At 38.0% G+C, this 13,434-nt stretch overlaps 2 protein-coding genes across 4 annotated transcripts in view; one reads left to right on the top strand and one right to left on the bottom strand.

Annotated features, from left to right (window-relative positions):
• The window catches only part of TMEM19 (transmembrane protein 19), a 61,302-nt gene extending 61,102 nt beyond the window's left edge, over nucleotides 1-200 (bottom strand). The window contains exon 1 of the mRNA XM_039344470.1: nucleotides 50-200. The gene's annotated coding sequence lies outside the window, so the exon portion shown is untranslated. The remainder of the gene's footprint in view (nucleotides 1-49) is intronic.
• A 159-nt stretch (nucleotides 201-359) lies between these two features.
• ZFC3H1 (zinc finger C3H1-type containing) overlaps nucleotides 360-13,434 on the top strand; it is a 54,846-nt gene continuing 41,771 nt past the window's right edge. The window contains exons 1-8 of one of the 3 annotated variants that reach the window (XM_039344461.1): nucleotides 360-1,059; nucleotides 4,318-4,731; nucleotides 6,249-6,295; nucleotides 6,555-6,753; nucleotides 6,866-7,092; nucleotides 8,182-8,223; nucleotides 9,600-9,723; nucleotides 12,963-13,060. In XM_039344461.1, coding sequence (XP_039200395.1) covers nucleotides 504-1,059; nucleotides 4,318-4,731; nucleotides 6,249-6,295; nucleotides 6,555-6,753; nucleotides 6,866-7,092; nucleotides 8,182-8,223; nucleotides 9,600-9,723; nucleotides 12,963-13,060 — 1,707 coding nt within the window. In that variant the 5' untranslated portion in view covers nucleotides 360-503. The remainder of the gene's footprint in view (nucleotides 1,060-4,317; nucleotides 4,732-6,248; nucleotides 6,296-6,554; nucleotides 6,754-6,865; nucleotides 7,093-8,181; nucleotides 8,224-9,599; nucleotides 9,724-12,962; nucleotides 13,061-13,434) is intronic. The other 2 variants (XM_039344459.1, XM_039344460.1) reach the window with 2 other exon arrangements.

Consider the following 13,434-nt stretch of genomic DNA (forward strand, 5'->3'; position numbering starts at 1 on the left):
CTTATATCGGAGGATCCCACAAATTAATTATGAACTGTACAAAACCCACCGGTAAAGCTGAGTTCTCTTGTTCTGCATCTACGCCTAAATTAACCTCTATGCAGACTTTATTAGATCTTCAGATATTCTTTTCCTCATAATTTTTATAGCAGGAACAATTGCCGTTAAAGAACCGTTATTATTTCGCAGTTCTTCGTTGAAGTACAACTGACCTCCTTAATTTCCTGACGGCGGGGGACTACAATTCCCAACATGCATTTCGCTGCCCCTTTTATGATGCTCCTCTCCCCCCGCTATCCTTTGAGGAAGGGGAAGAGTAGAAAAAATTAAGTCTCGCGAGAGTCTTGAGAGCAAAGGGGAAGGGTTGTGTTTCACGTACAAGTTTGGGGTCTGTATGGGCCGTCGCGCCACTTCTAAAGGATACCGAAAGTGAGCGGTACGTTTGTGGGCGGGCGAGCCCGAGGCGTTTTCTTCTGCGGCCCAGTTAGCGCTGAGTAACTCCTATGGCGGCTTCTGCGGCTGAGGAGAAGGCGGCGACCCCGAGCGACCTCTCGCCGAAAGAGGAAGGGGAACTAGAGGACGGGGAAATCAGCGACGACGACAATAACGATGCACCCCCTGAACCCAGCGGCAGAGACCGGAGTGGCGCCCGGGGCCCTTACGCCCGACGGAGGCCGCCTCCCGACTTGCGGAACAGCCTCCCGTCTTCCTCTCGCCGCTTCCCTCATTTGCGCCACCAGCCTCCCCCGGAACTCGGACACGTCCATGGGCACGGCGGAGGCGGCGGGTACCGGCTCAAGGAGCCTTTCCGTCCCCAGCCGCCTCCTTCCTCGTCGTGCTCGCGGCTGCCATCCGGCCCGCACCCCGACGCCGGCCCAAGACTCTCCTTCTGGGAGCGCAGCCACAACGCGCTGGACCGGTTTCGTTTTCGAGGCAGGGCCTACCGGGGCGGAGGCCGCTGGGGCAGGAGCCGAGGTGGCAATTCCCCTGGAAAGCCCTCGGGAGGAGGTGGCGGATACAGCGGCAGCCAAGGCTGGAGGGAGCCTTCGCCTCGGAAATGTATCCTTGTCACAGTAGTTGCCTCTTTCTGCTGCTGCTGTTTTATCTCGAGGGAAGGGATGCTGTGCATAAAACGAGTTAAATTTGCTATCTTCGTTTAAGTCTGATTATAAGTTAGCTAATACAAAGCGATAATTCGGGAGAAATCCTTTTGCTGTCTGCTTACTCGAGGTTGGGTGGAGACTACAGTGACGACATCATATAGAGTCAAGAGCTGTTTCTAGTCGGAGAGTAATGGAAGGCCTGAATGCAGAGTTGTTGAGGTTTGCCAAGAATAATGGGAATTGTGCTCTCAAAAGATCTAGAAGTCACCAGGTTAGGAAAGCTGATCTAGAAACAGAGGAAATGTGCAAACATGAATGTTTAAAAATATTTGCAGAAGGGGGACATGTTTTCTTAGAGTTGAACTGCTTGGAAAGCTGCTGTGGAATTAAACATTAATAGAGATTGGAAAGATTCATTGCTTTCAATTCGCTCTATTTTGTTATTAGCTTTGAAATATTTAGAACTTAATTTCATATTTATGCAGATTATTAACTATTAACTATTCAGTTTTGGAAGAGTTCATTAGTGCTAGGAGCCCTGTCGAATATTGTATATTAACCATTTTTTAAAAAACGTCCATTGGCTGTGTTTTACTTCTAATATGATTAGGATAGTATTTAATTTGTTATTTATAAACGTTCAAGTGTTTGGTAGGAATAATTCAGGGAGATTTAGTATGCAACTTTGTATACTATATTGATATTAGTATAATATGATTTCTAAACAGTCAAAGGATTATACTGCAAATTACATAGCTAAGCCTGTGTTACTTAGACTATATTGTGGAGCATGTGACCTGCATTGACCCAATTAGGGTCAGCATATTAACACAGAATTCTGGTAGATTTTTGTTTCTCTTGACTAGAGACTTTATATCTTTTCATTGAAGGTGCATTTAATGAGTTTGAGATGATATTGAATATCATTGCCAAACATTGTTACAACCACTTATTACTTAAATGGCATATATTGAAGATCTATTTTTGTTTGGATTGGTTTTAATTATGTAGTTTTATTCATGCAGCTATGGAGCAGGATGTAGTTTTGGTCTGTATTATTTGCATTTCAAATGTATGAAGATACATTGAGAACTTTAGAACAGTGGTTCTCAACCTTTTTAATGCCGCAACCCCCCAACCGGTCATAAGTCGAGGACTACTCAGCCGGTCGTAAGTCGAGGACTACTCAACTGGTGCAGCACCGTTTGCAGAATGGGACTTTTGGCGGGCTCAGCAGGGCAGAGACAGCCTAGACCAGTGCTTCTCAACATTTGTGTGACGGCGACCCCCGTCACACAAATGTTCTGCGCATGCGTGGCGGCGCACGCATGGGGGCGGGCCATGCGCAGCGTGCATGCGCGGTGGCGCCCCCATGCGCGATGCGCATGCGCGATGCCCCCATGTGCAGCGCGCGTGCACGGCGCCGCGAAAAATGGCGGATCGCCACCTTTGGCGACCCCTGAAAAATGGTCGATCGACCCCAAATGGGGTCGCGACCCATAGGTTGAGAACCGCTAGCCTAGACAATTCCTATTGGCTTTTGAAAGCCAATAGAATTAGACTCTATTCAAGAGAGTCTATTCTATTGACTTTCAAAAACCAATAGAATAAAAGGGAGTAGCACAGCTAAGGAAAAGGGGGAAAAAATGGCGGACTGCGTTGTTTGGTGACCCCCGTGAAATGGTCGTTCGACCCCAAATGGGGTTCCGACCCACAGGTTGAGAACCACTGCTTTAGAAGCTGTTCTTGAATGGGTATTCTCTTGCAATTTATCTTTATTATTTTGAATGAAAATACTTAAAGACAGTCTCAAACAATAGATGAGACTTCCTCATCTATTGCTGTGTGAGGTTTTTATTTTTTCATATAGTTTAGTGGTTGCACCAATGAATTGAGTTTTATTCAGTTATATTTTAAAAGTGTAAAATTGCTTTAAATAGTTTTACATGATCATCTTGGCTTATGATAATTATTTCAACATTACAAATAGAATGGCCAGCTTAAATTTAGATAAATTGATACCTATATTTGAAATTTTGCCCTGCCACAAGGCCATTGGATTGATAATTTGCAAAATGGGATAATTCAATAGAAGAGAGTTCTATTTGTCTATTGGTCTAAAGCCAGTTTGGTGTAGTGGTTAAGGCTCCTAGTCAAAAAGCATGAACAGGAGTTCAAGTCTTCTCTTAGCCATGAAAGCTAGCTGGGTGTATTTGGACAAATCACATTCTCAGCCATGAAAGCTAGCTGGGTGTATTTGGACAAATCACATTCTCAGCCTGACTCGTCTCACAGGATTGATGTGAGGAAAGTAGAAGGAGGGAGGTGTGTTGGCTATGTTCGCCACCTTGAGTTATTTGTAAAAATAAGGCAGGATACAAATAGATAAAAACTTTAGCAATAAATAGTATTTTAATATTGAAGAACTTATACATATTTATCTTAATTTATGAAATAGCTAAGTCAGACTTTCTTGTAAGTTTGAAGCTTCCAATTTTTATCAGTTCAATTACTCGTGTATAACATCTTCTGATTTATAGTTCTTCAGTTCTTCTAACATATAATTTAGGATGCTTTGTAATTAAATATAAGAAAAACCACTGAAAAGTGTAAATGTGAGCCATTAAGAAGTATAAATAACCAGAATTGAAAGTGAATAGACAATATCTACCAATATCAAGAGCCTGTGTTTGACTTGGCAAATAAAATAAAATATGAAAGATTGCATATATAGAAAATTTACACACAATAGAATAAGTTGTTTTTATGTGAGATAAATTTGGATTGTGTTGCAGAATTATTTTGCAGCCCCATATCTTGACACTATGTCCATTAGTACTTTTTAGATCTGATTACTTGCCCAAATTCCTAGCAAACTTCAAGAAAATATCTCTTGTGATGTGTATTGAAGCTAGACATATTTCAGATGAGAAATGATCAAGCTTGATTGTGGCAATAACTCGGGGATATATCTAAAGTGCCAGAGAGGAAGCAGGTGTAATGAGAAGCCACTCAAAATTTTATTGATGGTGAATAAATCTGAATTTATTACAGCACAATATCTTTTTTTTATGAAAATATTTTAGAATATATAATGGTGTGAACATGCAATAAAATCTCTTAATACTGAACATTGCACTTCAATATTTTCATATCTTCATTATAATGGTATCAATAAATGTATCCTAGATAAATTCTTTAATTAATGAATCAGCCAAAACATTTGGAAAGTCCCCATCTCGCAAGCAGAACTATTCTTCTAAAAATGATAACTCAGTTGAAGAGAGTTTTGAGGACCTTTTGTTGAAATACAAACAGATTCAACTAGAACTTGAATGTATTAATAAAGATGAGAAACTGGCTCTAAATAATAAAGAAGACAGTGCTCAACAAAGCAACAGTGAAGTGGCCAGTCCAGAGGATCGAATAACAATTGAGAATGTCAGTGTTACAAAAGATGCTGCAAATGAAGTGTCTCCTGAGGAGAATAAAGTATTAACTTTTCAGGCATTTGAACTGAAACCTCTTAGGCAAAAATTGCCCACACTAGCTGAGAGGAGCAAATTGAAAAAAGCAAAAGAAGGAATAAAAGAACATTCACAGAAAAATGACCTGGATACCAATGAAGGTAATTTTTAAAAAACAAAAATGCAACCTTTTTGAAATTAAATTTCATTTTAAAAATGTTCTCCTGATTGTTCTATTGTGTTGGTAGTAACCCATTTTTCTACCACTTTGCCATTGGAAAGCCTGCAACTCAGATGAAGCTTTGTTTATCAGACATATTTCTTTGTCATCTAGGCATATATATTTTGAACATCATTATAATTTTTAGCCATGGTTAGTAGAATGAGGTTTAATTGGCTACATTGAAAGAACAGGAAGTCCTCAACTTAGGATGATTCATTTAATAACTGTTATGACAGTGCTCAAAAGAGTTACTTATAACCAGTTCTGGCATTTATGACTATTGCAGTGTCACTTCAGTGTCATGATCAAAATTCGAGTGCTTGACAATGGGTATATATGAAAATTACATCATCTTGGGATGATGTAATTGGCATTTACAATCTTCCCAGGGGTCTTCCAACAAATAAAGTCTATGGGGGAAGCCAAATTTGCTTAATGACTGTGGCAAAAAAGGATCTTAAAATCAAAGATAACTTCCTTAATGACTGAATTGCTTAGCAACAAAAATTCTGGCCCCAACTGTGGTTGTAAGTCAAGGACTATCTATTGGGTTGCTTTGGTGCTGATCTTCATTCTGATGAAAAGGAGCTAGAAGCCTTCCTCCTGAACTCTTTTTACTATTCTATTATTTTTCAAATTTGAAGTTGGCTCCCAGAAGTTACTGCAAGAATTAATTATGAGATATGGGTAGTCCTCATTTAATGATCCTAATTGGGACCAAAATTTTAATCGCTAAGTGATGTGGTCATTATGCAAATCATCACATGACTGCACCGCTCAGTGATAGCAGTGTTGCTAGTCCCAGTTGTGATCATTAAGCCATTACCACACTGTTGTTAGGTCAAGACCTCATACTTCTCCTCCCCTGTCACACTCACCTCTGCTTCAACTCCCCCCATGCCTATCTCTCCTCTCCCTGCCCTATTAGCTGCCCTGCACTTTCTGCCCTGTCACCCCATTGTCCCATACTCCACTCTGCATTCTGCCATCATAACTCTTGAAGGTGGTCTTGTAGTCCAATGCCTGCCAAATGCAGGAATTTCAGACAAATTGCTCTCTGGTCTTTTCTTGAAAACCACCTGTGACACCTCCACCTTCAGAAAGTAGGCTGTATTGTTGCTTAATAGCTCTCACAGTCAGGAAAATCCTCATTTCAAGTTCAGATGTCTCTGTAAAAGCTTTCACCCATTAGTTCTTATCTTCCCCTCAGGTGCTAGAGAGAATAAATGTACCAGTACTCAAACTTTCCTGTGGAATCCCCTCATGTATCAGAAGACTACTATCATGTCTCCCCTTAACCTTCTCTTATTTAAGCTAAATGTACCAACTTCCCTTTTTCTTTGTAGGATTTAGCTTCCAGTCATCTTACCATGCTTTTTTCTACATTTTAAAATCAGCTTGTTTGAATGATATTGTCAATATAATTAGAAAAATATTGTTTTCTTTTTCAAACAGATGAAAAAGAACAAAAGCTTGACACTTCTGATGCAGCAGTAGAGAAGGTAAAATATACATTGCTTTCGCCACTAAAATCAAGCTTTAAGCAAAACATAGATTTGCAGTGTATCTTAATTTGAAACTAAATATAGCTGAGTTTAATGGGGATAATTCCTAACAAATGTTTCAAAGTTCCAAGTTAGAAAAAAAATCTCTGGCGCTATAACCTGTTTTAATGAGTTTATCTTTTGGAGTGAAAATGTTTTGATATTAGAATTGGATGAAGGATTAAAGTGCTTATTTATTATTTTATTCCTATAATAGAAACTGTTGGATGAAGAACAAGAAGTATCAGAGTTACAGCTAAGACTACTAGCTCTTCAGTCTGCTAGTAAAAAGTGGCAGCAGAAAGAGCAGCAAGTAATGAAAGAAAGCAAAGAAAAACTAACAAAGGCAAAAAACATACAGCAAAGAGGCAAAATCAGTACAAAATCTCATTCTGCCAAAAAGCCAAGTACTGCAGGTAAGTAAATTAATCTAGTAAATGGTGGTTTTCACAAGCTACATTCTTGGTAGATTTTCTATCGGAGTTTTTTGGAGAAATTAAAGTATAGTTAAGTAATTTTCTTTTAAAGCTAAGCAGGCTCTAAGAAAACAGCAGACAACGGTATGGAAAAAATTACAGCAGCAAAAGGAACAAGAAAGACGTCAGAAGGAGGAAGAACAATGGAAACAGGATGAAGAGGAAGAAAGAAGAAAAAGGGAAGAGGAAATTAGAAAAATCCGTGATCTCTCAAATCAAGAAGAACAGTATAATAGGTTCATGAAGCTGGTTGGTGGAAAGATGAGGTCAAAAAGCAAGGTATTTACTTACATACTACCTTTTGTAAGGAATACAGCACACAAATGGTTTTTGGGTATATCACGTAAAATATTGCTACTTAGTATTGTATACCTTTTAAATATATATATAAACACTTTTGTAGGCCATATATCATTAATTGGCTCAGATCTCTATCCCATTGATGCTAAAATACTTTTTTATTGATACATTTTTTAGAAACATGTAGTCTGATGGCTGCCAAAATGATAAAAAAAAATTAGAAATAGGGAATATCATATAGTGGCCATGATAGACAGAAATTTATCTCTTTCATTTTGAGATAAAATTAATTGATTAGATTTATAACAACGCCCCATTCAAAATGATTCTGGAAGGCATGCAAGGTTAACAACAATGAAAAAAAAACCCAGAAATTAACAAAAGATTAACAACAGGAACATGCTTGAGGACTGTTACCATCCAAATGACATATGATTAAGTCCTTGTTTCAACAATTTTTTTGAATAAGGTCAGTGTGAAGTTCATGAATCTTGGGGGAATCCTGATTCAGATTGATAACATTGTAAATGTTTATGCACCAAAATTTTAAGTTGGTGTATTGCTTTGCTGTAAATAACATTGCCAAGCATTAAATTGATTACTAAAAATAGTGTTAATATTTTTATAAGAACAGCATTTTCTTCTGAAGAAATACATCCTAAGTATATAACACATCGGGATATTTCATATTTTAGTACTGTAGAGAATAAAAGTATTCACTGGGTGGAATTCAAAGCTAGGATCACCTGTTTCTAGATTTATTCTAAATCTGCTTTTATTCATATTGTATATGTATGTAGTATGTATACATAGTGTTTTGGATCTTTGTGATCCAATCTTTGTTTACTGGGGTCAGTGCAGGAGTTCACCCCAATCTCATGAAATATGCCTCTTCTGCACATTTCATAAGTAATCTATCAATTCCATTATTCAGATCAATGAATAATATGGGCATATCCTTGAAGAACTCCATTAGTTAGTTCTCTCCAACAATATAAAGTCATTAATGCTGCCAGTATGGTTAGCCACCCAGTATTGAATCTACCGTACCATATTTCACTTTAACAGCTCGTCATGAGAATGTCATGCAGAAACTTGTCAGAAACTGAGGTAAATTATTACTAAAAATGAGGTAGATTATTTTCAAAGTATTCTTTGTTCACTAAGGTTGTTACTTTATTAAAGAAGGACACAATATATATCTCACATGTTAATTTTTTGGCAAAGCTATGCTGATTTTTAACAATCATGGCTTTGTCTTCAAGATACAAAAGGCCTTTTGTATTATCTACTCTTAACAGTTTTTCATGGCATTAGTGGGGTCATAATCCTGTTAAGAAGAGAGAAGCAGTGTGTACTTCTGCGGAGGCACTTGGTAGGAGAGAGGTAGGAGAGAAGGGCCACCCACTTGCCCTACCAATGCATGAAACAAAAGTAGATGTACTAGATGTAGCTTGGCCTGGAGAAGCAGTGATTGGCAGAGAACAAGGGAGTGGTTGAGGTTATGCAGAAAGCTGCTTATTTCTAGGACATGAATTACAAATAGTCTTCAATGTAGAACAAAATTGTGCTCAGAAGTTTGATCATATGCTGGGGTAATTATTAACTGGGTCACCATGTGACCTAATTCAATTTTACAACCATTTTTACAATGGTCACAAAGTGAGTCATGGTTCTTAAGCAAACCACGCGGTTATTAAGGGAATAGAGCAAATTGCAAATTATAGTCATGAGCTGTTTGGCATAGAGCTCTGCCCTGTATGGTGTTGAATCTCACAGGCAGCTCTTTCACTCTTAAAATCTAGCTGAGTCTTGCACATGAGGGGAAGAGAACGACTGCTGTGTTGACAGGCTAAACCAAAGAACCAAGCCTCGTTCATTTGCCCTGGGAAAGAGTTTTCTTCCACATATAGAGCAAGCTGCTCTTTCACACTAGGAATAGAAGGGAACTCCTTCCAGGGCAGGTGAATGGGACTTGAATCTGTCGAAGCCTCATTCAGCTTGCCCAGGGAAGGAGTTTCTTTCCATGCACGGAGCAAAACCTGCCAAAGGAGGGCAAACAGCTCTTTCATTCTGTCTGCTTAAAGAACACAACTGGGAGAGCTGGGATTGTAGTCATTCAGCAAAATGTTCATGTGAGCATCTCATTTAATGTCTGTAATTTCCAACAGTAATTCTGGGCTCTGTTATGGTTGTTAAGTGAGGACTACCTATACAAAGTTATTTGGCAATATAATTGCCTTCAGATGTTTTGGTCTGTTATCTATAATCTCTGATTACCTGCCATTATAAGTAGGTCTTATGAGAGTTGTAAGCAAAAATATGAAAAGAAAACCAATTTGCATAGCACCATTATAGCCTTTTTTGCTGAAAACAATTTGTAGTAAAGCAGGCAGTTTTTTGATAGTTTTATTAGCAGTCAAGAAGGCAAAAATATATTTGATTGTTTGAAGTTCATATATAATTAATAAATATACTTTGTCTAGTCTTCAGATAAAGATTTGAGAAGGTCCCTAGATAAGCAATCTACTGAGAGTGCAGGAGGAATTTATCAGTATGACAATTATGATGAAGTTGCTATGGACACAGAAAGTGAAACTAACTCACCTGGTAAGTACTAATTTTTGCTGATTATGCTATATTCCTAGTAATGCCATTTTTATATTTGCATCCTATATGTAACTAATTATTATTAGTTCCTGCATGCAATACTACTGAAATTTTTTGTTGATTTAAATTAAAAAAGGAATGCCTCAACAATTTTGCATTTTCACCAAGTGTCATGCAAAACACAAAAATTATGAATAAGATAAGAAAATAGGTTAAGGAATGTCAAGCCAAGGTAAAAAAAATGCTATAATGCTACTATTGTATCACATTTTGATTGGTTGGTAAAAATAAACCATAGGTCTTTTTCTTTTTTTTCCTAATAAATAACAAGCGTTCTGAACCCCATGTACTATTTAACAGGCAATATAATTTGATACACAGATTTGGAAAAAAAGTATTTCCTTAGCTTAACTACTCTGAAGTGTTTATATAAGAATATATTGATGAAACCTATGCAGTAAATGAAATAAAATATTTTCATTCAAGGTTCCAGCCTCTCCATTCATCTTCACCTATTCTGTTTGATCTTTGTTGGCTGTTTTATTTTTTCCATTGTTTTTTTCTCTGTTTGTTGTAGTAGATGATATGTATTAAAATATATAACTATGCTATTCAGTATATTCATAGGCAGTTTTGTTCTGAAAATAGCTTCTTAGTTTGAGTGATGTATTCAGATACTATTTTTCTGTGGCACTGCTTGCTTGTATATCTTCCTCTTTCAATCCCTCAGTTTTATTCCTTCCAATCAGTTTTGTTTAAATTATGCCATAAACTATATTGTGGAGTTATTTTAAATATTGTAAAATATTTTATTCAAAAGTTAAAATGCAAACTCGCAAAAAACGAACTAAACAAGACAAAAACAAAAATAAGTGCATAAAAGTACACAAACCGTGTTTCTCCAAAAATAATCCTGGGTCTTAATTTATTTTTGTTGTTGTTCAAAAGACCCATTAGGGCTTATTTTGGGGGGATGTCTTATTTTTTTGCCCTCCAAGCAGCAGGCAGAGGCGGGGGGAGGCAGGGCCATCACGGGTGAGGCGGCGAGTGGCAGGCTCGCTGGAAGACCAGGTTGGAAGGCAGGGACTGCAGCATGGCAACACTCCTTCCTCACCACCTGCCTTGCCACGCCCTGTGGCGACACCAGCAGCAGGCAGAGGCGGGGAGGGAAGCACAGGAACTACGGAGTTTTGCATGGTACAAACGAGATAGAAGATACTGTTACCGCACTAAAGCCACTTAGTTCGAGGGGACCAGTGAATGTGATTTCAGCTTTTACACTGTTCTATTGACTAGAATATTAGCGGATCTAATTCAGGGATCGCTCCCCTTTTCCTTCAGCATGGCCTAAGCTTTCCACACTTCAAAATCTCAGTTATTCAGTTCTCTTCCTGCCTTCCCAGCATGCAATCCTAACCTCACTCCCTTCCTTCGATTACCACCTCCTCATTTACCTATTTCCACCTTCGAGGGGTAGGCTTGCTTTCTCGTTGGTTGTTCTTCTCCAGGACTGTTTTCTTGTGGAGGGTCCACAAACATGGCTTTGAGGCAGCAGCTGGGTGAGTTTCAGTTGCCATGTGTGGGATCTTGATGCTGCAAATTCGCTACACTGCAAATGTTTTGCTTGTTTACTTTCTCAGCAGTGGAACACGCCCCATTCTGAAAGGAGAAGGGAGCACTGCACATTGGTTTTTTGCTTATTGGAGAGTCTGCCCAGTTTGGTGATTGGTTTACAGGAGGGCTCCTCTTCAGCCTGGTGTATGCTATGTGCTGAAGTTCTGTCTGATATAGCGAAGTGAGGTTTAGCAGGCCAAGCCACGCTCTTGGCCAATCCATCCAATTGCAAATCTGATTCTGCTGTTGTCTATATAATGTCTTCTTCAGGTTAATATATAATTGTTATTGCTTTATTAAGGTTTTTATCCAAAGAAAGCTTGTAAGTTAAGCAATTTTCCTGAAGGCTTCCAAGGAAGCTTTTAATGTTTTCATTTTCATTTTTAACGTAGTCCAAAAAAACAGGGAATTCCTTTCAAGAATAGTCTGTTACATAACAAGCTGACCGCAGGAAAGATTGAGATACTTTTTCCCATAGCAGAAAGTGAATAAAAGAAACAAGGGGAAAAAAAAGAATCAGAGAAATATTCAGAAATAAATACAGCAATACAGCAAAGTTCTTGTAAAAGCTAGTGAAATGCAAATTCCTTACTATAACAGTTCAAGCACTTTCATTATGAAAAAAGAAACCTTTGGGCCATCAACTGCCATGAAGTGAAAATGAAAGTGTTTCATTACTTCAAAAAAACCACTAAGAATTTTTTTAAAAAATTACATTATAATACAGCATGGGGTAAAGGATAGTTCAGCATTCAACCAGATGTTTAACATTCAAAATGTAGGTCAAAAACAAAACTAAATTCAAAAAGTGATATGTTAAAAGGAAGACAACCCTTAAAAATCCAAACAGCTGATAGGAAAAGGTGGAGACCTGATTCTCTGGCTGTTCTAATCATGAATTGAAGCCAACCAAGTTTCTCTTTGCAGGTAAAGTAGTATGGTCGTCTGAGAGTCATCTGGGGTCTTTCCTAGTTGCTACCATTTCAATCTAGGGAGCAAGTGCTATCAGAGAGCCATCTTTGGTAACAAAATCAGCTCTTCATTGGCAGGAAAAAAGTAGTCCCAGCCCCCCATTTGTGGAGGAACCTCCACTATATTCTAGTGTTGTTATAGAACAGATTTAAGATTCACTTTTAGAATTTCTTTTTGTTTGGTTTGTGCAGATAGATAGACAGATAGACAGATTTTTTTTCTCTCTCACTCCTCTTGGAAATGTAACTGAAGAATTACAGCATGAAGCTGAATAATGCACATGTAAAAATAATTCTTAATTGAATCCTGGCATTCATTCAAGCTTGGAATTAAAATTGTGACATTTATATTGGATAGTTATAATTTTCTTTACTCCATCATGGCATGATTTAAAGTATATGACTAGAGTAAGTACTGTAAAGCAGTGGTCCCCAACCTTTCCAGCTCCGTGGACTGGTGGCAGAAGGGGAAGAGGGGATGGTTTCATGTGCACCTGCTGCTTGCGCAAATGGAGCTTCACATACTCATCCTCCACTTGTGTGGCCTGGTTCCAGGCCTTAGACCAGGGGTTGGGGATCTCTGCTATAAAGTTATTCCCTTAAATAAATGATAGTTTGTAGTAACAATAGTTTTTTCTAATAAATATTTTCTAGCATCTTCTCCAGTACAGCCTCCTTATTTTGAATGTCCTGCTGGATATTTTCCTCCTGCTATTCAACAAATCTCACTATCTGTTACACCACAGATTTCAGTAAGTGATAAACAAGATGAAATTTTTGAAGTAGAAAAACCTGAAAATTCAATTTTTTTATATCTCCTACATGCACGTATGGAAGTTCTTTGTGTATCATTTTTTGCATTGGTATGTTCATTTTGGCCATCTTGGGAATTCTTTTTTAAAGTACCCATTATAATAGGAGTTTTAAAATAGCTTTTCTGTTCTCTCCTTGCTTGAAAGCACTACTAATCATCAGTATTGTACAATAACAAGTTGTGCTAGAAAAGCTTGATAAAACTATATAACTAATAATTATTTGACATTGATTTTACATTCTCATATGCTGAGTGATCAGCATTTAGTTTGCAACTTTCTAACACTTCAAGATCACATTGCTAAAATTCTAT

This window comes from Crotalus tigris, unplaced genomic scaffold (assembly GCF_016545835.1).
Source record: "Crotalus tigris isolate CLP2741 ecotype Arizona unplaced genomic scaffold, ASM1654583v1 scf7180000017916.3911339, whole genome shotgun sequence".
NCBI lineage: Eukaryota > Metazoa > Chordata > Lepidosauria > Squamata > Viperidae > Crotalus > Crotalus tigris.